This window comes from Pelecanus crispus, chromosome 6, assembly GCF_030463565.1.
Source record: "Pelecanus crispus isolate bPelCri1 chromosome 6, bPelCri1.pri, whole genome shotgun sequence".
NCBI lineage: Eukaryota > Metazoa > Chordata > Aves > Pelecaniformes > Pelecanidae > Pelecanus > Pelecanus crispus.
Window position 1 is genome coordinate 67,705,534 of NC_134648.1, and position 26,254 is coordinate 67,731,787.

A 26,254-nucleotide genomic window follows, 5' to 3' on the forward strand; every position below is an offset into this window, starting at 1 on the left:
TTCAGAAAAGATATCGGATCAGCAAGGCTTTATCTTCAGAATGCAACATAAGATAAAAATATTTTGCAAAAATATTATAAAAATATATAACTGTAGCAATTGGTAGTACTAGCAGTATTGTTGTCTGGCCCAGCTTCTGCAAAAGTTCAGTGGCAAGGTTCTCTCCTTGGATTTGGTTCATACTCCATTTTACTGAATTTATATTCTATTTCTAGATTTGTACTTAGGACATCTGAGGAAACAGGCTATAATATTTTGCTTCTAATAATTTTTGGGATAGGCACGGCTCTATCAATGTGACTGATTTCAAGTCAAGCTGGCGGAGCGGACTGCCTTTTTTAGCCATCATCCAAACCTTACGACCAGGTCTAGTTAATTTGGAGAAGGCAAAAGCTAGAAGCAATAAAGAAAACCTGAAAGAGGCTTTCAGAATTGCAGAACTGGAGCTGAATATTCCACGGCTTCTTGAACCTGAAGGTAAATGATCTGCTTGTTTTTAATCTTTGTTATCAGGATTGAGATTAATGTAATCTTATATGTGTTGACTTGTAATGCAGGAAAAAGTAAGACTGTGCTTAAGGTTGAAATGGAACATTGATCTTTACTGTAATGCTCAAACCTGATGTTCCTTATTTTATAACACTGACAGTACTTACAAGATTTGTAGGATTTTTGAATTGGCAGCAAATGCAGGAACAATATGCAGAAGAAAAGATATGAAAGGATATGAAACTTTCCCATTCATGGGAGAAACTTTTTCATTAGTTAATCACGTTACATTAAAATATTCCCAAGGAAAAAAAATGTTCATTACATATTAATTTCTGTCAATGGTATGTTAACTGAGCTGCTGCAAAATAAACATGTTTATGGTAATGTGTTTTAATAGCTGCAGTATAGCATGTAATTATGTGATCAGGCCTGGAAGGCTGCATAATTATGTAAATGGTGTATTGGCTCTTGTAGATGTTGACGTTATGAATCCAGATGAAAAATCAATCATGACTTATGTGGCTCAGTTTTTGCAATACTCCAGGAATTTGCATGAGTCTGAAGAAGACATGCAGGTATGTTATGTGGCTTATCACTGAGGCATTTTTAAATGAATGTGCATCATGGATGCCAAGACTAGCAGTACTTTTCTTTGCCCAGTTTATAACCTGACTCAGTAACAGTTAGATAGTAGATCCTCTGATTCAGCTACTGACAGGGCTGGATTGGCTTGAACCTTCTGATGCTCCTGTGTGGTAGTCAAGACTCAATGTGAGAGATTTTTGATGATACAGGTGGAATTGCTGGGCAGGTTGTCTTGTTTTTTCATTTAACTATTACAGAGGGCATTTTCAACCCTGGTTGTCTTCGTGCGTGCTCTGACGTCTGTATGTAAATATTGGGGTAGAGGCAGACACGTTTGCAACTGTGCAGAACAACCCAGCTTTAAATTTAATAGCTCACATGTAAAATGGACAGAATTTGTTACTCACAGATCATACTGGTTGAAAAACCAAGTTTTCTATTTTCTGTATTCTCCTATGAGAGTTTGTGTATGAATTGGTTAGTCATGTATCTCCATACTGATAATGTCCTTTCAATAGGACTGCAGTCAGGCTCTTCTTTTAAGATGCCTTCATATATCCAGGTGCCAGGTTTAAAACTTTGGCCTTGCTCTATAACAGTGCCTGACCCAAAACTTGTAACAGTCCCCAGGAATTACTTGTTTTTCAGTAGCTTTGAATGGGGTTTGTCATATGCTCCATGTGTGTTGTTTTATGGCACAATGTAAATTAAAAACAAGGCTTGCAAAATGGAAGAATGACATTTTCTGCTCTAATTACCAGGAGAAAGTAAGAGAGGCTGTGAGCTGGTTGGCTGCACAGGAGAAGAAGTTAGCAAAGTTGCTGACTGACACAGAGAATGAAACATATTACCAGAAGTACAAAGTAAGTTGCATTTCATATTTAACTGCCTTTGCAAAAAGAAATATTAAAAATATTCCCAGAAACATAGCTTTTCATCTTCATTGCCTAAACTGAAGTGTTAAATAAACTTTTAAACAGGAGTTGAGAATCTGACAATGAATTTGGTAAATGCGCTCAAATGACTGAGGGAAGGATAGGCTGAAATTCTTTCTGTCAGGAGACCGATACATGCTGCTTGGTTTCTGAGCAGAGCAAGGTTTTTGGAGAGAGTGAAGTAGTATCTTTTAATTAATTGACATAGTTGAAGACTTGGACAAGATTCAAGCACATAGGCCCTTTACAGGGTCACCTTTGCCATTTCTGTGATGATAATAACAGTAGGTTTTACCCAACTAATGTTGTAGAGGAGTAGTTGAAATGTTGGCTATAGATTGTGCCTGAAGTAAAATTTCCTTTAGTCTATATTGTAGCCAGAGTTTTTTGTAGTCTATATTGTAGCCTGAGTTTTTTGTAATAAAATGGCCCATGCAGGACTGTGAGGAGAGGAATTTTCCCTTTCTCTTGGTGGGAGGGGGGAACCATGTCCTGACTGCACTGACATTATATTAAATACAGATTTTGCTAGTGAATGGCACATAAAATTTCAGACCCAAATACTGCCTGGAGACAAGTATGCATCTCTCCTGCTATCTTGCCCTTCCATACATCACACCCTTTGAAGTTAATGGAAGTCATACCAGTGTGTTCAAAGGCAGTACTTAGCTCCATGAGCTTCCACCTGAACTCTTCTTCTATGAATTACTCTTTCTTTTTATCCCTAGGAAATGATGTCATTTATGGAAGCATTTAACCAGGAAAAAAAACCCTTTCTGCCTGTGTTGTCATCAAAAAGAAGTGAAGCTGAGCTAAGCGAAGGCCAGCAGCAGATGAGAGAAGAGTGGGATAAACTGATCTCTCAGGTCAGAGGCATTTCTAGCTCACTTCATTGAGTGTGAGCGTGTTTGATGAAGTCTAAGTCTACCCAGGAACTTGCACAGGGAAAAGTGGGGAGGTGGTACTTTATCAGTGTTGATAAAAGAGGTATTGACCCTGAACCTGAAGTCCAGACAAACTGAGTGGTGTGCAGTGCCCAAGAGGAGGCAGAAGGTATCAGCCTTCTGCCTCCTGAGCCTCAGGACTGTGAGACATCTGCGAAAAATGGTCTGCATCTGATTATCTTTGAGCACTGTTCTGATCAAAGTTTTTGGCCTATTTATGCTTAAAAGGTTCTTTCAGGACGTAATTGTGGCTTAGATAATGATGCAGCTGGGAAAAGTGTGTTAATATATTCTTTCCCACAGCACGGATAGTGATATAGTGAGATCTGTTTGGTCGGTGCTTTGCAGTGAGGTTGGCTGTGTTGTCTCCCTCTGCTGCAAGGGTGTTGTGTTGGGCCTTGCTGGTAATTGCTCTTTATGGAAGAGATGTTCCCCTGTCAGCCCCATGATAGAAAGCTGTCCAGAGCATCCCTGTTTCCCCTCTATTTTGCAACTAATTTACTATAAATTTCCCTGTTGCTGGGCCTTGAGATGGTCACCAGCCAAGGATAGTAACTGCCAAATTCTCTGTAGTGTTACAGAGATTACAGGCTGGGGAGCAAATCTGGGTCTCGGGTAAATGTAGGTGGTTTGCAGCTGACTTCACTGGAAGCTCCTTTTCTGAATCGTGACAGGTGTTTTTTTTTCCTGGGATGTCTAGAGCATCAGCTTACAGAGCATATGTCAGTATCTTGGGGATGGGGAAGAAAATAATAGTGAGAAATTTAATCACTTGTTTTCCTTTTTAAGATTAACGAATGGAAAGTGAAGCTGGACCAGATGTTGCCCTCCCCTCTGGATAGCATTGAGGCCTGGCTTCAGGAGGTAGAATGTCTGCAGGCAGAAGATTTGCCTGATTTGCAGGACCCGTTTAAAGCAATGTTTGTCTTCAGAAAAATAATTGTAATATTTAAGGTATGCTGATCACAAAAGAACATTCTGCTTCAGTCTGACCTAGCAAAGCACTTGTTACGGAATTGCTATTTGACATTTTGGAAAGTGATGTGGATATGTTTATCTTCTGAAGATGAAAAGCTCTCTCAACATACCTTTGAACAATGATGAGTTTAATTAAATACCTGCAAGGGTGTATAAGGAAGGTTTCTGACTTCACTGGGGTGAGATTATATTTGAGTACTAGCTGAATGAGTAAATTATGGTATTCTTTTTTATGTGGTTCCTGCAACTTGTTTGTTTGTTAAGTAGTAACACAGGGTAATTGCATCCTTATCTTTAAACCTATGCTTAATGCATACCTATTCAGAAAAGCACTTGGGCTCAGGGTTACATTCCAGCGAGTTCATGCAGTTTGTGTGTTTAAAGTTAAGTATTTGCTGAATCACTCTGTAATTCCATTCAAAGCAATGGGAGGTATTTCAGTACCTCGGTCCCATGCAAGTTATTTATTCTGATCTTGAAATCTTTACACTGATAATAGTTTAAATGTCCTTTTGAGTTTGAGAACTTTGAAAAGAGTAGGTGTGTTGATGCCTGGTTGATCATCATAATGCTGTACTTGTTTGGTTTTTTTTATGAACAAGGGGGAAGTTGAATGTTTTTGTGACATGTCCTTGGTAGAGAGAATTTGAAAGAATGGGAAAAAGAGGTTCTTGTGAGTAGCTTGATAACACCACTTTTTTGTACTGTTGCTAGTCAGTTCCTGATATGAGAGATGGCTTTTTAACTGATAACAGCTTTACCAGAATTTAGCCATTTGATCTATGATTTTTGTTGTTCAGCTTAAGTAGTTAAAGCGTTTCTAAGAATGAGACAGAGAGATGTCATTGGTTTAGGGGTTTCTTTTTTCCCATTGAACATGTAAGTAAAATCATAAAGTTCCTTAAGAAGAAGAAACCCAAGATCCTTAATTTCTGCCAAATCCACTTTTTCTGATGGGATGACATTCTGCTGAGAGTTTTTTTCCCTCCCTCCTTCCTCTAGTCAGTCCTTTTAGTAAGTCTCATGTAGGAATCTTGTTGCAAAGATGGTGCCTTATAATGGAAATTTTACTTTCTCTTAAGATCTTGGAAATTACCCACCAATGCTCATAACTGTCTGACTGGAATAGTATTAAGGTTGCAAAATCAAGTCTTTAAAATCTGTGTGCTGTTTTGGGGGTTGAGGGCTGCCCCAGGATTTAGCCATTTCCCTTAACGTGCTTTGTGGCAGGTTTTATTACATAGAAGTGAATTTTTAGCGTATTTCTTTATATGCCATTTATGAATATGGTTCTCTGCTCTACAGTGCATTTTATGTTTTATTTTTACGTTGAGAATTTGGTGCTGAGACACATGCCCATAAAGTATTCCCCAATTATGTGATATCAGCCATAAGAGGGTTAATGCGATATGCATCTAATGGTATTAGATGGAAATTTATTGAGCATTCAAATGAAGTATGAAGCAAGTGTGACATAATAGATTTATTCAACAGGTTTTGCTGTCAGTCTTTGCTAACACATAGCAAAGAACAACTTAATATCCTGAAACTGTGACAATGCCACTTTTTTGTCCTAAAGATGATAGTGAAAGTGAGGAAAAAACTGATAGCGTGGGTATGTAGATTCATGTTCCTTATATTTAACTAGATGTACAGTGGTAAGAGGAATCATGTACTACTGCACTGAATATGTGCTTTAGAAGGTGATGAGATAAAAACTTTCTTTGCACTTTAATGAGTAAAGACACTGGAAATCCTGTGCTGACTAGTTCTTAATAGCTGTCACCCTAATGGCAGGTGAGTTGCAGATTCCCGGGTGAAATACTCTAGAATTAAAATGAATGGCTTACTATGTCTTTTTCTCCCCAGGGCTTGATGGATTGTTTTGATTCTCACTTGGACACCCTTCAGTCATTTAAGAATGAAGATGAGAAGAATATGCCACTAGTCTTGCCTGAAAAGCTAGAGGAAATGAAAAGAAGGTTGTGATCCCCCAATTCCCTCTACTTTGACTATGTTGTATTCTAGCTCTGCAATTGACTTGCTCTGCTATTCTGAACAAAGCACATAATTTATCCATGCTTTGCAGAAAAAGAGCATTTTCCACCTAAGCACAGATTGACTGTCATGCAGAGCGGGCAGGTTCACTCATGGGTCCAATGAATGTCTAATTATGTGTAGAAAGTGGAGCTCATTAACAGGAACTTTTCAGATGCCCTTAGCTGGTGTGGATAGAGAACACGCACTAGGGGTAGGAAACATGAATATTTTGAATGTAAAAATTTCTCTGGGGGTGTGGATTCTCTAATTTTTAATTTCCACCTTTTAAAATCACTGAGATCTACAGGTTGTGCAACCCCATATATCTGCTGGAGGATATTTTCAAAAATGAGCAGTGAATTGCGTCTGTAACCTGAGGCCCTTTGACATACACATGGCTGATGCCCCTTTTCTGGGCATTTAAGATTTTTCAAAAATTGAGCAGTCAATATTGACTCAAAGTTGTTGCTACTTAAAAAAATGAAGTTGTTATCTTAAAATTTTACTCCTGTCGTAACAAAATAATGTTTACATATATGTAATTCTGAGTTTTTAGGCTGAAAACCTTATACATTAATGCCTTCTATATCCAATGATTTTGAGTCAACTTTTGGAATATTTCATTGTTTGCAGATTCAGCAATATTCGTTTCACAAACTCCAGCACCTTTCTTGAATACCACTATGGACTGTGCTCAGCTATTGTCAATGAGGTGATGTTAAAGCTAAATATCTGGGACATGAAGTATGGGACAAAAGAGTCCGTGGAATCACTGCTGGAAAATTGGAATGTAAGTTTAAAATATATGTATCACACCCTGACAGTAATTCTTCTTCCCCACCTCTCTTTGATTCAAGCTTGTGTCTGTCCTCATCTGAAGATACTATGATAGTTGGTAGAAGCATGGTAGACCTGTCGGATCTGGGATTTATGCAAAGAAGGACAGGTAGACTTCCATAGATGCTTTCTCCATGTCTTCCCATTTTCCTCTGAATGGGGGTTCTTTCTTCAGTTTGGAGAAACAGAGTGAGCTGTGACTGTTTGTAATTTCCTCTCTGCCTTTTTTTATTCTTTATTGGGAAGATTTCTTTCTTTCTAGACTATCTATAGGGCCAGCAGTAGGAGCCCTTCCCTAACTCAAACCTCTCTGGCGTTGTTCAGTAGTTGCTATCTTCAAAAACAACCGTTACCCACAGTGCTGGCTAATACTGCCTTTTGCTGTTGCCTCTTCCTTTTCCAGCTTCCTTACCTCCTTATGCTTCACAATGAATAGGAATTGTCTTGTTTTGTTATATTTTGCGCTTAGCTCAGTTTCTGGGCTCAAGTTATTAAAATGATGCCACATGCAGGCCTATGGGAGAGCATGGATTACCCTACCCCAAATACTGCCAAAGATGCATCAAGAATAGAGGCAGAGAGATAAAAATACTGATGCTATCAGTTTTGCCCCATCTTCAGTTAATGGGACTCCCCCTGAATTCCATCTTAGTAGAGTTTCTAAAGAGTTTCCCAGAAGCTTTTCAGACTGGCAAATCCCTAGTAAAATTAGTGGGAATTTCACCAGCATCAGAACTGTGGAAGGAGGCAATAAGAAGTTGTATAAAACATCAGTTTTCCTGAGCAGTATTAACTTTACCCTGTGGTGAGATGGGGGTACAAAGTTAATCTGTGCTGAGTTTCTTGATTCAGTTAGTTTAATAAATACTTACTATCATGTTATTTCTACAGTTGTGGTTCATGGTCTTTCCCAAGCTGATAGAATATAGAACTTTCCCCAGGAGTTTAAGGCTTGTTGCTGGCTCTCCCTCTGGTCCCATGATGTGCAGTCCCGGCTGAGTGGTGGCATGGTGACCCAGATTTGTCATGGCCACAGAAGAGGTTGTTTTGTAGCCTGCTAGACAGGATGTTTGTAGGACTAGGGAGTTCTGGGGTGAGATGCAGCTCAGACACAGGGGCTGAGGATGAACCCTCTCATTCCCTGTGTCAATGTTCAAAGCACAAGTCATCTCCTCTGCTCCCATTTCTTCCTCTCACCCTTTCTATTCCCAGTTTGGATCTTCCTTGATCTGTGGCAGGAACTAGGGACATCGATATTTCTGTGCATGCAGGGAAACCCGCCTTTCACTTTCATCACTTTTTTGACTTATGTGTCTAAATTCTGCCTGACTTGTTCTAGATGCCACTTCTCAATATTGCCCAAGGGCCTTAACTTTTTGAAATAAACAGTCCTGACTCATGCAGGGCTGTGACTCAGGCAATGGCATTCAGGAGTTAATATTCCCGTTTAAGTTGCTCTCTGCACAAGCAGAAAAAAGAACAGGTCTATTTCAGACTAAAGGGTGCAGATGAGTTGCTGGATGGGCTTTGCTTAGTTTACGTTTTAACCTGCAGGTTATAGGCTCATATTGAAAAAAATGTATCCCAAGCTGCATTTCCTACCTAGTTTTATGTGGGTTAGTGTTACCCATGCCAATTACTTTTCACTTTGGGCAGAATTTCATTGAAGAAAAGAGGCTTGAAACACAACTAGAAACTGCTACTCACATCTGTGAAGATTTGAAAAACAAAAACATAAGCGGTCCTGACTTAGGTAAGTTCGTGCACAGAAACTGATATGAAGACCTCTATTTTGAACTGATGTGCTGTCACCAGTTTTAATTCCCACTTATGTTTTGTGTAAAATAACCTCTCTGTTTCCAAATGTATAATAATATTCCCTATTTGATGTCCTAGCTGGAGATCCTCAAGAAATGAGCAAACTTTTTAAGACAGTGGAGTCAAAGATTTCTATGTGCAGAGACTATATTTCCAATGTAAATACCACCCTACAGAAAGTCCTGTCTTCCTGGAGTAATTATACAGAAAACATCCACTTACTAAAGACGTGGCTGGAAGAAAAACGAAATGAGCATCCAAAAGAGGTACGTGGTTGGATTTCTCTTCGTAATGACAGAAAGAGATACTTGGAAGCCTCCTGGAAGGAAAGCATTATACGTGACAGTGGTTGTTGTTGCTTTTCTGTTCCTTATTTTTGGGAATAAACTTTTGGCGGGGTTCTGCTTTAAATTATTTCAATGCCTCTGTCTAGATCCCTGCTGAGATCCTGTCAAAGTGGCATTCAGTTCATGGTTCCTTAAATGAAGCTGGAAACTATCTCATTGAAGTCAGCAAAGAGCAAGTTGGATCAAATATTGCCAAAGAGCTGAAGAAACTGAACAGAAGATGGGCTAAGTTCATCAAGAGGACACACTTTGTAAGTTGCTAGTTTCATCTGACTATTTTGCTATGCAGCCTCCAAAATCATATTTTCCAGACTTACCAGCTTGCTAATCAGAGCTTAATAAATGTTTCAGTCAACTCAGTATTGCCAGTTTTAAAACAGGAGGAACAGAGAACACACAGAGGCATCCCATTCCTAAGTCTCTGTGACTCAGTTAAATGGTCTTTATGACATGGTGGAAAATGTTTTTTAAATGGAAGTTTTAAAACCACTTATAAAAGGAAATCTTGTTGCAGGATAAAGCTCTTCATTCAGTTCTAGAGATGGAAGTAATCAATTTGTTAAGAGCTTGTGAGCCTTTGCTAAATTGTATAATCTCTGCCTCAGCTAGTAGAAAGTAATTATCACTGCACAGACATTTCCAGGGTTGTGCAACTTTACATCAGCTCACTTGACAGGTTTTTAGGCTGCTGTAAATTCCTGTAGTGTACATATATTACATTTCCTAGAATGCTTTCACAAGAATGACATTTTTACTCTGCCTGGGAATATTAGAGCTCTTAACTTTCTAAGTTGAGCCTTTCATTGACATTTATTAAAGGTACTGCTGTGACAATAAACAGTGCAAAAATTTACAGCATTTTTGTAGGAGATGAGCTCAGTGAGAATGCAAGAAGATCAAAGGAAACATGTTCCCAAGAGTGAGGGAAATCCGGAGTTTCCTAGAAAAACCCGTAGTAAGAGATGCTTTTAGGAAATATCTTCAGAAAACAGAGATAAAGAGGCCTCTTGCACCCTTACAAGGGCTTAAGGACTTCAGGAGTTATTTTTCTGGCATTGCTTTGGACATTATGGCTATAATATATATTACATTTATTTTTATATATAAAAAGACAAGGGTAAATGCTTGAGCTCTGGTGTGTGACTGCCAGTACCATTAAACTGTTAGTACGCTCCCTGGTCTTGATTTGACCAACACCAGCTATCGTTTTCTTGGACAATTCCCTGGCATAGCCTGTGGGATGCTGCAGCCCAGGACTTATCCTCCATATTAGTGTGGCTATGGCTGCTTGCTTATTGGAGAGGGGGCAGGCCATATGGGCACAGGTCCCACCTGCTCTCAGGGGTGAAGAACTGAGCCTTACATGGTTTCTTTACCAGTATGTTTGGCATTTATTTCTCCTTCAGTCCCTGTTGGGTGCAAAAGCTGGAAAGTAACCGAAGTGGTGACCTGTGTTTTTCAGGAGAGTAGTGGAGAGACCCATGAGCCCATGATGGGTATGAACATCTTACCCTGCTCTTTGTTTATAGCTTGGTGAAGAGAGTACAGATGCTGCTGAAAAGACCAGGGACCTTCCAGGGAGCCTGGAGAAAATTGAAGAGCTCCTTGGAGGGGTGGACAGCTGGGCAGCAGAGATTGGACGCCTGCTTGGCGAGATCAGTCATGAGGAGCCCGTGCAACCTGAGATGGAGGAACATTTGCAGGTGAAAATGGAAATACACTGCTTCACTGCTTAAAATACTTGTTCATCAGATTCTTATCTTCCAGCACAGATTTGTGGTTGGGGTAGAATGAGCCGTCATCAGTGAAGCAGAAATGAATGTGGGTTTTGTGCTGTAGCGCTGGTAAAAAGCCAAGGCAATGCTAGTATTTTGATGTTATTTCCCAGGATCGCTCCTAGATGAGCTATAAATGAATCTTCCAACATCAGTGTGTCCAGATGACAAGCAGGTGCCAATGAAGTGCTGTTGGTGCCACTGATCAGCAGCTTGCTCTTGAGTGATATTAATTACTCCCTGTCCAGCACAGCATTCTCAGCAGACTAAAACTTTGCAAGGTGCCAAGTTGAGAATTTCCCCTGGTCATACAGTGCATTCTGTCATCTACCCTGCAGTGTAGGGATGAGGTTTGGGACAATTTGGCTGTATTCAAGGCATACCTGTCAAAAACTGGAATATTTGAAGTATTTTCAGCAGCATGCTGGGTAATTTGTGCATCTCAGCTTATAGGCAGTTGCTCTAAATATCTGCAATGAGCACTGATGAATTTCTTGTTACTTCCACTAGTCTCTGTTGTTTCCCATGTCTCTCTACCAGGGATTGCTGTTTCCCCCCCAGCAGATGGCAGGTGGAAATACGTATATATAATTCAGCAGCTTCAGTACAAAGTCTGATTTATTTTCTTCACCTGCCAGTGAAGCTGAGACTGAACAAAGATGCCAAGCTTTGCACTGGAGAAGCTGAAGCACTGTCTTAGTTGCCTTTTCCTATTTCTGCAACAGGGCCAGTACAATCTAACGGTAGGAAGGTGACCACCAGAAGTAGGTTTCAATGGAGCTCTTCTGTCTAAGGGCTAAAATTAAACTTAGATCTTCTTTGGTACATTTAATCCACCTACAATAACTGCGAACCAGAATTAGCATTAGTTTACTTTTCATTTGTGCCTTCTTACACTGTGATTAGTTGACAGAATTAGGAGTGTGAACCTGTGAAAAGACTCTATTCATCTTTTTGTAATTGTGGGCATATGTTTATAAAATAAGCCTCATTTTGCGGTGTTGCACTAGTTTGTTAAAAACAATGAAGTAACAAAAGGCACCGTGAAGTACAGCCTCCAAAAATGTGACTGGTATTGTATCTCCACGTCTGTGAGCAGAAGAGATCAGGTCGCTTATTACCTGCAGTACAATAGGTCAAGATCCAGAACAAAGCACTGATTATCGTTAGAAGAATGCTAATTGACAACTTCAAACAGGAAAATGTGTTGAATATTCATAGATCAAAACAGCTCTAATAACGACATTTTATGATAAATATTCAAATATGGCACACTACTTCTGCATGCAAAATACCCAGCTGCTTCCTGCCTTTTTAGTACTGAATACCACAAGAAAATCTGAGCTTTGATATGTGCTTACTTTTGGATGACTTCATGATCAGATGATGCATATCCAAATGTGTGGTTTGTACATTCACTTGGAAAGCTATTTGGATGGGAGAGCATGTTTAAAAAATACTTCTAATTGGCTCTGAGGCAAAGACATGGGAGGTATCACATTGACAGAAAGACTATTTCAGCAAACAGAATCCCCTGTGGATGGCAGCAAATTTCTTTCTCTCTACACAGAGATTTTGCAGTGCGATACGCTGACCGTAACTGGCATATAAGATTTTTCCTTGACCAGATATTGACCATCTGTGGTCAATGCTGGCTTTTTCATTCAGTTCCTTTAAGCAAAAAAACATAAATACTGTAGAAGCTTCTAATGCTTTTCATTCAACCAGAGCTTGGCTGCAAGGGGAACCTCATGCCAAGAGCAAGTTGTGGCAGCAGAAGAGATATTGCAATCCCTGATGCAAAGTGTTTCAAGTCAGGTGTCCCAACAGCTTTCTCACACCACTGGGCTGCAGGCACGAATGAAAGAAGCCAGAGACAAAATAGAGGTACTGCTTTTTTATTGTCATTGTACTTTATACACACAGACATCTCTAATTTTAGCATTATGTGATTAGGAGGACTCCTTGTCATTCATTTAAAATAGAAAATGTTTTATACTATTGGAATTAGTCTCCCAGACTCTTGTCGGGGCAAGAATATTTCAAAGATCAGTATCTCAACTTGAAAAACTTGAGTGATGTTATGAAGCAATAGCTTTATGAAATCCTGACACTCGGGCATGTTCTGAAGAGTCTTGTTCTTCCAAGGCTGTCATGGGTGACATCAACAACATCCTGTCCAAATCTGAGAAGAGGCCCTCAGAGAAGGAGGCTTTGCTCAATTTTGAAGAATCCCAGAAAGAACTTGAGGCCTCCATTTCAAAGGCTGTGCACCTTGTCGGTCAAAAATTAAGTCCTGAAGAATGTATTTCAAGATATGAGGTGGGTTTGTTTTCTGAGCCAGCTGAATTTGAGTATTTCTTAGTGCTGTTTAGAATCTAAAAGGCTAAGGTACCACAGTGAGAAAAATACCAGAATTTTTGTTTTTTAGTAGCTGTTAATGCTTTTCTCAGCTTTTTAATTTAGCACTGTTAGCATATATTAATTCCGCAGACAGCTTGAATGAAGAAATGTAAATCTGTATGGCAGTTTACTCAGTGCCCTGTCTTAACTTAAATTACTTCATCATTGCATCAGAACTCATCATGTTCTGAACTACAGCCATTTTTTTGCCTGATTAAGATTCCCATCAAGAATCACATGCCTGAATTCTTGGACAGGTTTTTGAAGTGTGATTATAAATACTGAATCACCCCTTTTTCCTAGTGGCTAACTGGTAAAGAAAGTGTCCGATCTCAAAATCTGGATCTCTTAAAAGAGTCCTTAGCGAGGTATGAAAAATGGAAGTGCCCAAAATCTGTGTTGCCTCGACTTGCACAGCAAGTCCTGGGTGGCCATGTGCTGGGAGCAGCACAGAGCCTCGCTCCAGCCCATCTCGTAGGGTCCCATCGCACTGATGCAGACCTTTCACACGCTCTCTAGCAGGCATGGGACATGGCCACGTATTATTTCCTAGAAATGATGCAGAGTTCAGGGACCTTAATCTTACTTCCTTGGTACCAAATTCGCCCCTGAAAGAGGAGTTACAAGAACAACATCTGCTTTTCTCCAAAAAGCATACACTGATATTGTCTGCAAGCTTTTTGCAGGTATGCAAGGGTGGAGGATGCCGTCATCCTTACCCATGCAAGGGCCATCACAGCCCATATGTGCAGCGTATACATGCTTTATGCATGGTTTTTGTATGCCACTGATGTAATTTTATTAGGTAACTAAGCTACATTCAGTTCTGTTTATTTTTCATGATGATGCCTTTCTTTGCAGGAAGCTTTTAATGCTCTGGACAATAAGGTTCTTGACAAATTTTTGAAAGCAGCTGAACAACTGAAAAATATTTCATCTGATCATGAAAAGCTGGTAGTGGAAGAAAAGAGTAATGATGTTCGTAAAAGATGGGAGGTGAGATCCACCGTCTGTTCTCATTAGGCCTGGCATCTTTGAAAAACAATTTTTTTGTCACAGTAAGTTCTGAGATTTTTATTTGTTTTGTAATACTGTCTCAGCATCTCACAGGGATAATGTGTTCTGAATTTTGCAGGCAGTTCATCATGAAATTATATCCTGTGTCCAGCTCATAGTAGAAAGGGAAAAAAAGAAATTTAATGCAACTTTTAAAAAAATCAATAAGCAATTAGGCAAAGAGAAGAAACTCCTAAGTATGGATAAAACCAAAGGACTCATCAAGGAACATGAGGTACCTGCCACACTCCTTTTCTGCTCACCTGTGTCTCTTTGTGAACGCATTTTCTGTCCTTCTCGCTCCTTTTTAGGTACATCATTGCAGCCTGTGTTTGTGGAACAGTGCCCTTGTGCTTGGCGTTACGTAAACACAGAACAAAAAGGCCACCCAAATTATTTTTTTACCTTTTTTGACTGCAGATATTAACCTCCTTGCAGACTGTTAGGATTACCTCCTTCTTACATGGATGGTATCTTTTTTCCATTTTTTTTAAAGACAGCCTTGAAGCATTAAAACAGATTTAGCTGTGCAAAGTGTAAAAATAAGAAATGATTATGTGTTCTGTGACTCCCTTGATTTGTTACAGTTGCATAGATGGTGTTAGGTGCCTTCAGGTGAGAGTATCTTCTCACAGTGTAATAGCTGCACTTTGCCTCTGTATTTGTGCTGTGTATAAATCAACCACAGAGTTAGACTAAGATGTTCATGTTTCACTTGCCAGGGTGAGTCATGGTGAATCTTACATATTCCATAAGCAATGGGTTTTACACTTCATTGCTTCTAGTATTTTCCTTCATCCTCCTCTTTGAGATGCATTGATGTGGCTGGTTTAACACTTACAAGGGTAAGAAATTGCTCTCCTGATGAAATTCTGGTCTTCATTGAATTCCGTGGAGTTTTAGTCATTGCTTCTCATGGGTTCATCTTCAGCAAATATTACATATGCAAGAGTAAAGAGAAATAAGCATTCTCAGGTGCATTCCTTCTCCTCATGTTTTATTAGATTTTTAGTATATCTTGATTTCACCCCAGAAAGTGTAATTATTGCTGGGGAATATTTTAAATACATTTTCCAATTCTGTTTTTTCTGTAGTCAATGGAACATGTATTTCTGATGTCAGAGTGAAGAGGGCTTGGGACCAGAAGTAGCTAAAATTGTAGTAACATAATGAATTTCAAAATCAAGCAAGAGTCAGTATAGTCTTGTGAATGCAGCTGGGGAACATGTTGCCAGAAATCCTAATTTCTTTCCTGGCTTTATTTGAAAAAAAATCAAGGGAAAATAAATGTTTCTCTCCTGGTTTGACAACTTGCGCTTTAAGTGCATTCATCTGAGAAGACAATGGAAATAGAAAAAAATGTGTAAGAATAATTGCACATCCTTATGACTTAACATGAGTTTATGATATTGTTTTTCTTTGTTTAGGCCTTTTTTTCACACGAAGGCAGCCTCAGGGAACTTAGCAAGTCATTAGAAGACCTTAAAATATTGGGAAGACTATCAGAAGAAACTGCCCCAACCATACAGACACTGACTGCAGACTGTGAACAAAAGCTAGAAAAGCTTCAACAAATTGTGGCAGATACTTACATGGCCCTGCTGTCCCGTGCTGGAAAAGGACAGTCATCTAAGAAAGAGTGGGTGGCTGAGTGCATGATGTGGTGTAGATTAATAGAAATCAGATATATGGATAAATTTGTTGATACTGTAAATATGCTACCAAGTACGTTACTATGTACATTACTGTGGGTAACTGTACATTTAAACATTTAGTACTAAGTTTCATAAACTAGGAAGTACAATGTTTGATTACCCTTCATCACAGCTACACTGTTTTTAACCATTAGCCAGGTTTTCTTTTTTTCCCTTTGTATTTCATATTTTGTTCTTAAGCTGAAATTTCTTTTAAACCATAGGAGCTCCGTTGTTGCTTCTGAGAATGGAGAAAAGCCTGGCTCTTCTCAACAAATTGATATCCTTTCGGTTCAGGAGGTAAGAAGTCCATACTTACTGTTAGAAAACTGCTCTGTAGGGGAGATCGTTGGCAAAAGTAAAACCTGATTATTTCTGTTACTGTTCTTATTGTGGTAGGACCTCAAGCCTCTGGTCAGGCATCAAAAACCCATTGTGCTTGGGAAGATCGACTAAGCAAATATTAAAAAGTAGCATGCAAGGAACAGCACTAGGCATCCCGAGGAGATGTGAATCTCCCAACCTTGCACTGTATTTTGTTAAAGTGTGGGTTTCAGCTGGAAGTGTCATGTGTGAAGCTATGTTCAAGTGCAAATCTCCCATAGTGTCCCAGTAATTTGAAAAAGTTTCAGAGGACACAGAGAGGAAAAATAGTGGAGAGTTGGAGGCATTTGCTTTAGAAAAATACAGGGAAAACCAGAACACGTGTAACTTCTTAGAAATAATTTCAGAGACGCAAGATACTGCAGTTCATCATTTGGATGCCACAGAAGATGTCTTGTTTAGGATAAACATTCATGCAAGTAAGGCTGCAGACAGCTCATCAGACAGCCTCCAAACTGGTGATTTATAGCAAGGAACCCATTGTATTTACACAAAGTTTGAAGATATGTAGGAATTGGCTATTATCAAGGGAGATCTCTTGTAAGGCTACGGATATTGTCCCTGATGCAATGATGAAATCTGTTCTCTCATGGATAATCAAAGTATGAATTGTATAACTAAAATCAGCCAGCCTCAAACTGAGGAGTAGAGTATATTCTGAAATCAAGGGTGAGAGACATGGGAAGGCAACTGGTATGAGCAGCCTGACAAAAGCTGCAGAAGACAGTGCCTTTTGGTTGCCCAAGGATGTCCATGGAGCTGTAGCAAAAATTTGCACAAGTGGATTGTGCTTGCCAAAGACCCAGTATCTGGGGAAGGAATGAATGACCTGGTTGCAAGTGTTCAAAAATTTGCTCTTTTGGTTCATGTTTGAGTTTATACACATCTTGTGTTCATGAATGGTATCTCTCATCTCCTTTGGGACACATGAAGCAATTGCTTCTTTCAGGAGTTCACAGATGTCTGTTAGTATTCACTGTGTATTGACACAGCATGATGCAGAGGTCATTGTTACCTTTTTTTATTTTTACTTAGACCTCAAGACCTGCTGCAGATGTAGTCTTGGAACCCGATGTGAAACATCACAATGGAGAAAGCTATGCAAAGAAATTTGAGGAAGACAGTGATTTGCCTATACCAGCTTTATTAGAGAGGTAATTTTTAAAGGATAAAATGCATGTATGAGATGATACTATGCTAGACATTCATAAATTAATTGAATGTATCGAACATAAGGTGCACTTTTGCTATGCAGAACTCTGGTCTTGTTCTACTACAGTTTGCTTAATACTGCTCTGTAATTGATGAGGAAGCACTATAGTAGCTAAATGCTTCAAACATTAGGATTTTGTAGCAAGAACACTTAGAGCTAGAAAACTTTTTCTTCTGCTCTTTCCTTGGGCCAGAAAAATCTGCCTTACTAATAACTTCAAATATTGCAAAATAAAAAAAAGCATCAAGTTTTTAAAAACTGACATTTTTGTGTTCATAAAACTGAATTTAGAGAATGCAGGCAGGCATTCATACTTGAAAATTAGCCAGGTGAGCAATTTCTCAGCTCTTTTATGTGTTGCTCATTTATGCCCAGTCATTTGGGACTTAGGTAAAAATATGCATTTGCAGTAGACTGTGCTTATTTTATATGCTAATCTGTTGGTCAGCAAGTCCCAGCCCCTGCCATGTTCCACTATATTAGAAGTAATATTCTCTCTGAAAGTGATTGCATCTTTCTTTAGCTATAACACACACAGAAGTAACCTGGAGGAACTTTTGCAAATCAGCAGAGATAAAGTAGCATCTGGCTTTACTGATGAAATAAAAGGCACTTCATGCCTGCAGAATAAGCTGCTTGAACTACAGGTAAGTACTCATCTTTTAAAAACATACTTGGAGCCCAAATTGTTATTTTCTCATGTAGAGCCCTCACCTCTGTTATGTGTATTGCCAAGGGAAAAGGCGCATCCTTACAACCAGATTGATTAGAAGTAGAAGGGAAATCAAGAGTTTAGCATTCAGCAGAACTGCGTTCCTACTTAGCAGTGGAGTTTTACAAGTGTTGCTGAAAGAAGAAATTGGTGGCTCTCAGTTTGTGATCTGAAGGCTGAAACAGGTCTAATGGAAAAAAGAACTACAGAAAGCAGCTTTTTTGTCAGCAGGAGTGGTTAAGTGATGGACCATGGTCAGGGCTGGAGAAGTCATCAGAGTTGAACAATCAAATGGCATTGGTGTACATGCAGAATGAAACTGTTCCAGGACTTATAACTTGATCAGGTTTGTGAGAACCTTAAGGGGATGGTAAAAGGCACGTAATTGATGTTGGAGAATTTATTACAGCAATGTTTCAAGTCCATGCTTGAAAACAGTACAAAGGTTATCTAGCATCTTAGAACTTCGTTCAGTTCTATGTTTGTTTTTTTGTTCTTTTGAACATAAAGTTGAGATACTTTCCATTCATTCTTATAGTAAAAATGGCTGAACCATATTTATTGAACCTTTTATAAAATGTAGCCAAGGCATGTATCTGACATGAAAATTTTCATCATAAAATGTTGGTAGAGATTCGCATGCAGCCAGAAATGGAGTCTTAAAGAAAAAGAAAGCAATAGATACTCTTACTTTCAGGTGATGTTTTCACTTTTTCTGCAGAGACTCTTGTGACTGTAATACAGTATGACATAAATGCCATTAATGCTGCATGTCTTTTAGGTGATAGAGAATGAAAACAATTCCGGTTGGACACAATTGGAAAACATCTCAGCTACCTTAGAAAATCTTGTGGATGAAGTGCAGCAGGCTGCTATCTCTGAGATGAGAAGCAAACTGAAAGGAGAATGGAAAGAGCTTCAGGATATTATAAGTACCAGGTATAAAATAACAATTAATGACATTAGCTAAGGAATAGTTCATTGTAACTAATGTGTGTATTGTGAAGGGAATAGCGTGGGTTACAGAAAATACCTCCATATTTTTAACCTTTTTTTTAATTGCATAAAATTAATCTTTTCTTAAATATACTTGGTTCATAGAGCCATTGCAGATAGTATGAATCTCTCCCAGAAGCACAGAGCCAGATCTTTGTAACATCACTGTGCAGTATTCCCAAGTTTACTGTTATTTCCTTCAACATTTTGGTTAAATTCACTGGGATGATTCACACTGCTTTTCTTACTAATCAATGGAAAAACTCCTTTGACCTCAGGAGGAGGAGGATTAGATCTGTTAGACAGTCAATTACATTATCTTTGTGGCCTTTTGTGCTGTAAAATGTTGAGTCTCTCTTCTTGCTTGCTTTCCCAGTTCATGTTTTGTTACCTCTCTTGTAGAACAAACTCATTAAGGACTGCTTTGGAAATTGTTTTGCCAATAGAAAATGAATCCATACTTTTATGTGAATTAGATCAGCGGCTGAAGAAAAAAGACATCCAGCAGTTTAATCTGATGAATAGTGATCTTGCTTATAGGGAACTAAAGGTAAGGCAAAATGCAGAGACCACCCTAGCCAGAATAGTTTTTAATATGTCTAGGAGCTAGAGAACTTAATGGAATTTTCATTCAGAAGTTTGGGACTGCTCACAAGACTTCTCAAACCTTGTAATGTCTAAGAGCATTTTACTCCCTTTGCTTTAAATGTCATTGTTCCTTTAGAGCCAGCCAGGGACCCTCAACAGGCTCTACTGTAAAAAGCATAGTTGTGAACATTCCATCTTAGGTTAGGACTTTCCAGATTTCCACTGTTCCTGTCTGGCTTTATATCACACTGGAGTCGTATACATAATGTGTTAATTTGTGAGCTAAGCTAAGCTGCCTTGTGTCACGGCTGCTGAGGTATCTGAGCACACCCCAGGATGGATATGGAAGCTCTGCATGTATGCAATAACTTGTTCACCTGCTACCAGGATCTTATGCCTAGGCTCTGGTCTGTCTGTTAGGCAGGGTGAATACTGTTTTGTTCTTGGTATGTGCTCCGAGCTGAACACAGACTGCTACGCAGAACTGAAAGTTTGCATTTCTCTGCCCTTGGCTCTTGAGCTAAGTAGGGTTTAGGTCTCTCAAGCTGTAGGACAGAGAGCATGTGCACTCTCTGTCTGAGATGACTCGTTTTGGTTGGAAGGGCTCTGTATTTTTTCCCAGCTCTCTGCACATTTGGAGTTTCGCAACACTGACACACTGCTGTTTGTCTGCGGGCTGTAGCCAGATAGCATGCAGACTTCACCAAGAGATTTTTAAATGCATGTAAGTCTCCTCCAAAAGTATAGCATAAAGAACTTAAAAGATGGCAGAGTAACAAACATCTATGTGCCTGCCTGTGCTCCGAGTGATCTCCTGCTGTGAGGGCCTGCTGGTTTTGGTCCCAGGACTCTCATCATCTTTCCCTCCTTTTTGTCTGATTGCTGGAAGGAGGCTTGGGCTTTCTATAGTGCTGACTAAATTCCCCGTGTGTGGAATTTTATTTTATTTATTTTATTTTATTTTATTTTTCTTCTTTTTCCTTCCCTCCACCAAAGTCTAGAGTAGGAAAAAAGAGGTTTTCTTTCTTAACCACCCTGTTTAGCACACTTATTTTATTGTGAGTATAATTGTTTTTTCAGTCGTACGTTCAGCTTGATTGCAGGATACAGATTTTCTTTCACTTGCTAACACTGTTGGGTATTCTCTCAATTTCAGGAGCTACAGAGATCCATATTAAATCAGATCGAAGTGTGCAAACAATTGGAACACCTAGATAGTTCAGCAAGAGATGAGTTTAATCCAATAGACCTGCAAGCTGCAAGTAAAATTATGATTTACTATCAAAACCAGCTTGAAGAAATGAGCCATAAAATGCAGATCCGCGAGACAGTTCTTAAAGATCTGGAAGCTTTTATGGCCTCATTGAGGAAGATTCAGTCTTCCATCAAATGTCTCACAGATCCCTCAGGTCAACCTGAAATACAGGGAAAAGCATTGAGAGAGGCTGCACAAGAAGTTTCTCATATGGCAGAAGAGGCTAAATGTTTGGATGAACGCTTGAAAACAGTTGATATCTGTTTGGAAGATGCTGAATGTGGGAGAAAGACTTGCTGTGAAAGCCTTGTTCTGACTTTATCTGAAGAGCTAAATGCGACTTATAATCCCTCAAGTGAACAGATGCTTACAGAGGAAAAAGACTTATACAAGATTTTTTCCACAAAAAACGGTGAACTCCGTAAAAACATTCAGGAGCTACGTGACAGAATTAACAAAATAGGCTTGAAGGATCCAACAATTCCAGCTATTCAACAAAGGTGAATTCTTTTTTAAAGTCTTAATTTCATAATTTCAGTGAACTCAGAGGGCCTGTGGCCCCTTCACAGTAGAGCGCTGATACTTCAATGTGCCTTGAAGTATCTGGAACACTGAAAGACGTTGTGAGCCTATGGTTTATTCTCTGCCTCACAGCCTAAATAACTTTTCTTTTAAACTTCTGTGTATGTCTTCAAAGCAGCATTGATGAAGAAAAAATAGAAGGAAGTCGATTGTTATGATCATAGTTTTCAGTAAGAAAACTATCAAACAGGGAGATGGGTCTTATTGCTGAGCACTGACACGGGTGGTGTGAAGCTCTGTGCTGTAGAAGCCTTGTGTTACTTTACCACACCCCAAGAAGGCCACTAACATGATCTGCGTGTCTCCGATACTGTTTCAGAGGAGCTCTCTGCAGCCTTGCAAAGGACAAATAAACAATTCACTACTGTTTATGCGGGTGGAAAAAGGGAGGGGAGAGGAGTTTATAAGTTGAGACCATTTTTTAAGTTCTGGAATCCCGTTCTGTGGCATAGCTTCCTTTCTTAGACCATATTTTAAGATAGCCAGAATGCACTTACCTTTTAATAGAAAATAATTCACTGTGTTCATACAGACCCTATTGGACTTCAGGATTTTGGATTACTTTCTCAAAGGGCTTAGGTCAGCATAACTCATCTGAAGGACTGCATTAAATTACATGAACTGAAGATCAAATTAGACTTTTTATGATGTCATTTAATATAGGTGGTATGTGCAGCTCAGGATGAATTTCTAGGGAACTTGGTAATTACATTGGGGAAAAAAATCAGGCTTACATGTAAGGCTGTATTTCATTTTTTCTAATAAAGGGTAAAATCATTAACGGAACTGGAAAAAGAATTGGATTGTGCTGCTGTTGAAATGAAACCTATGCGAGAAATTGCTAATAAGCTCCCACAGATCAAAGAGGAAAAAGCAGAGGAAGCAGTTGAACAGTGCAGAGTTACAGAGAGGTTATGGGAGGATACAAAACTCTTACTTGCTGAATGGTAAGGAGAAAAAGTTACATTTTACAGTGTTATTGTAGAAGTAAGAAGTTTGCTCGTAAAATGAAACAGCAGAAAAGCATTAGACCATACTTCAAAGTAAATTAAATACTGATACAGTAGCAAATGTTACTATTATGATGCTGTAAACTATCGTAATGCCAAGAATTGCACATAGAAGCTTGCAGCCAAAGCTTGTGAATTTTTTTTATTTTTAAGATATCACAGTCCCATCATTTAGCAGGTATGCAGTGATGTGTTTGCACTTGATTGGTATCCAAAAGAAAAACCTGGTTGCTGCTGGGAATGATGAGTCTTCTATATTTGCTGTGAATTTCATTCCAGCACGTTCAAAAAGAAAAGTCAAATGGAAAAAAATGGAAGAGGACTGCTGGGATAACAGTCTCTTATGCAGGAAGAGACTGAAGGAGCTTGGTTTGATAAGTCTGTGAGAGTGAGGACTGGGAAAGGCTATGGTTGATCACCCAGCGCACCTGTCCTTCTCTTACAGTTTTTAAAGATGCCTAGAGGCTTTGCCTGGACTGGCACAGTTCTGGTTAATCCTCATGGCTTGCACAGGTGTCAGTGGGAGTAATCTGATATCATATCCCACTGAAGGCTGGGCTGAGGTGGTGTTCCCCACTGTCCAACACCCAAGCTGTTTGAATATCTGCTGCACATTGTATTTCAGTTTACTGGTGACTGAGCTCACCTTTCAGTGGAGAGTATCGTATGAAGAGAACTGCTCAGGTCACATCACAGTTAAATGTGAATCAGAGGCATATGATGGTGAAGGGCATTTCTGATTCCAAAAACTGTCCAAATATTACACCAGGTATCAGGGTTTCTGACTGGTACAGTTTATCCCTCCTTTTCTCTCTTCCAAACATAGTAGTCAAACTCCCCACACGTTTGAATATAGGAGAAGGAAGCAGACAAGAGATTGAGCTGCTGTTTTGTGCTTAGGCCATAAATAATACATCTCTTTTTAATAGCCAGGAGCAGTGTGCAAGGGCTCTGGAGCTCCTGAAGCAGTATCAAAGCTGCAAAACTAGTCTGACCAGCATCATCCAGAAACAGGAGATTGTGCTTTCACAGCAAACTTCTTACATGGGGAAGGAGAATTTGAACAGACTAATAACAAAGGTGAGTAACAAGAACTTACTGAAAAGGAAAGAAAAGCCTTTCCTGGGAGCTTTCAGGTGTAGGGTTGTCTTTGCACACCCAGTCTTCAGGGCAAATGTGAAGATCTTGCTTTCACTTTGGCTTCCAAAATACATTTAGGGACCATACCTGGTTTTAAATAATTACTAGCTTTGCTTAGTGAATCGAGGTCTTGTTAAAGGGGAGGGATTAAAAAAAAAAAAATAGAAAAACTATGATCTAGTATCACAATAAGATGACATCCTGTCCTACCAAAAATATGTGTTAAAATCAGCCATTTAGAATATTTCTGTTTTCTACCGAGTTAAAAACCTTATAGTGGGCAGTTTGTAAATATACAAAAATAGCAAATTCATTTGTTACTAAGAAGATAATTTAAAAAATTGTGCCACTTAAAGCAAAAATAATAGGCAATGCAACTCCTTGGGGCTGCTTATTTCTCTGCTGTTGCTGTAGCTTATAACCAAGAATTTAGATCTGTATCCTCTCCTTGCTCATGTCACTGGGTCCCAGGCAGGGCTGCGGGGTTTGTCTGCACCGTGCAGTGCTGTGCAGAGATCTTCAGCTAGCCCTGAGCAAGCAGGATCAGGAACGGGAGCTGTAAGGCTTGTGTCAGCACGATACATCTGCTCAGAGACCGGGCCATGACAGATCTGTCCTGCTTCGCAGGCTGCAGCATGTGTACCTTGCTGTACGTCATTGCCACCATGCTCAGAGACAGCTTGGGGATAGCCAGCATGGTGCTGCCTTGGGATGTGGACTTCTGGAGGCCAAAATGGTTTTGACTGGGCTGATGATACAGTATTTCCTTGAGCTGTTGACATTTGCAGCATGAATCTCTGCCCTCACACTGACTTTGCTGACCAAACTGTGTTGCAGTTAGAAGCCGTAATGACATAGTTTGGTATTTCTCCTCTCGCTTCTCCTATGTTACAAACCTACTTAGAAGACAGACCTTCTATTTAAGAGCCTTGGCCTCGGTAACCAACTTTTGCTCCATGCTGTCTTTGATAGCAGTTAAACATTTGCAGTAGCTTTTACATTAGCTGGTGAGACTGAATGAGCAGGTATTGCTGGACACCCCCTCATTTAGTTTAAAGATTACCACTTTGTCAGACAAAAAATGGACAGCTAGCTGCATTGTTGTTGGCTAGATGAATACAACCACTGGACATAGTTGTCCATGGCTAATGGATTAGCGAACAGCAGCATGTCACATGTTCAATCCCTGCTTACTGCAGGGGGGTTGGGCTCGATGATCTCTCAAGGTCCCTTCCAACCCAAAGCATTCTATGATTCTACTATGATTCTATGTCCATCGTGACCATTTTACTGTACAGGTTTCACATTTCCTGGCTGGGTTACATAACTGCTTGTTCAGATCCCATTTTTGGGCTTTTTGATGAGGCATCACCCATCTCGTTCAGGAACATGGGCTCTCAGGCAGTGCCTGGGATGGTTAAATTTAAGAAGGAACGTAAGCGGTTTCTTCCCTCAGGGAATGGAGTAGTGTCCGTGTGTGCCACCCCGCCTTCAGCTGAGGCAGGGTCTTTTCTTGGTTTCACCAGTGAGGCCTCTGGCACCTCGTGTCGCTCCTGCTGCAGGGGAGATCACCTGCGTACCCCGGCCCCTGCTTGGATGGAGACCCCTTGCTCTGTTAACAACCCTTCCTCCTCACCTTGCGTTTTGTGACTCCCGCTCTCAGAATTGCGCACCGCGATAGCTGCGGCACGGTACAAGGCATGTGCTAGAGCGCTGATGATTTGTTATTTATAATTATATAAAATAATAACAGAGAAGATTCTCTACCTTGTTCTGGTTCGTGAGTGCTGCTGTGCCGGCACTCCCCTCGTCTCAGTGTCTGGCAGTATCCGTATGAGAAGATGCAGTGCTTGTCTCTGGGAAATAAGGAGAGCTTTTAATATCAAATTGCCTAACACTAGAGGTCAGTGTTTCTTTTCCAGCGAGCTTCCATGTTGTTTGTAAACACTGGCATTACAATTAAGCACAAAGAAGCAGTCTAGTGTTTAAATAGAAAGTAGGAAAAAGGGATGTTTCAGTTTCTGGCAATGGCATATTTGACAGTGGCTATGTTTAAGTAGGATTTAAGGTTTTTTTTAAAAGTAGTTCAAAACCTGTGGATAAGATGGCCAGGTTATATTTTTTAGAGTTGTAATAGTATCTCAGACGATTATTACGTTGTGCATTGTTTATTTCTGTAACCAAGGTTCTGTGTATGGATGTACAGTCTCCTTGGATCTTGCAATTATGACTTTTAAAGCAAACTGTGGTTTTGGCTTTCTTAGTCAGAAATATATTATCCATAGTTCCCACTCAGCTGTTTAGCAGCCAGTAACAGGATGATATGGATTTCTAACAGGGGAATGTTCCTATCAGCATGACAGGGATGTAACAACACAGGATACATTCCTAGTCTCATCATATTATATCAAATAGATAATGCTGCTATTTCTCTAAACTAAAAAGAACAGCACATTAGTTAAAAATGTTT

At 39.6% G+C, this 26,254-nt stretch overlaps 1 protein-coding gene across 1 annotated transcript in view; it reads left to right on the plus strand.

Annotated features, from left to right (window-relative positions):
- The window catches only part of SYNE2 (spectrin repeat containing nuclear envelope protein 2), a 186,120-nt gene that overhangs the window by 15,867 nt on the left and 143,999 nt on the right, over window positions 1–26,254 (plus strand). The window contains exons 7-30 of the mRNA XM_075712036.1: window positions 281–477; window positions 967–1,067; window positions 1,839–1,940; window positions 2,741–2,878; window positions 3,746–3,910; window positions 5,804–5,916; window positions 6,608–6,764; window positions 8,468–8,564; window positions 8,708–8,895; window positions 9,063–9,227; window positions 10,506–10,679; window positions 12,480–12,638; window positions 12,900–13,073; window positions 14,016–14,150; window positions 14,290–14,445; window positions 15,638–15,849; window positions 16,129–16,204; window positions 17,324–17,442; window positions 18,025–18,148; window positions 18,995–19,152; window positions 19,612–19,759; window positions 20,954–21,552; window positions 22,402–22,581; window positions 23,574–23,724. Of these exons, the coding sequence (XP_075568151.1) occupies window positions 281–477; window positions 967–1,067; window positions 1,839–1,940; window positions 2,741–2,878; window positions 3,746–3,910; window positions 5,804–5,916; window positions 6,608–6,764; window positions 8,468–8,564; window positions 8,708–8,895; window positions 9,063–9,227; window positions 10,506–10,679; window positions 12,480–12,638; window positions 12,900–13,073; window positions 14,016–14,150; window positions 14,290–14,445; window positions 15,638–15,849; window positions 16,129–16,204; window positions 17,324–17,442; window positions 18,025–18,148; window positions 18,995–19,152; window positions 19,612–19,759; window positions 20,954–21,552; window positions 22,402–22,581; window positions 23,574–23,724 (3,988 nt within the window). The remainder of the gene's footprint in view (window positions 1–280; window positions 478–966; window positions 1,068–1,838; window positions 1,941–2,740; window positions 2,879–3,745; window positions 3,911–5,803; window positions 5,917–6,607; window positions 6,765–8,467; window positions 8,565–8,707; window positions 8,896–9,062; window positions 9,228–10,505; window positions 10,680–12,479; window positions 12,639–12,899; window positions 13,074–14,015; window positions 14,151–14,289; window positions 14,446–15,637; window positions 15,850–16,128; window positions 16,205–17,323; window positions 17,443–18,024; window positions 18,149–18,994; window positions 19,153–19,611; window positions 19,760–20,953; window positions 21,553–22,401; window positions 22,582–23,573; window positions 23,725–26,254) is intronic.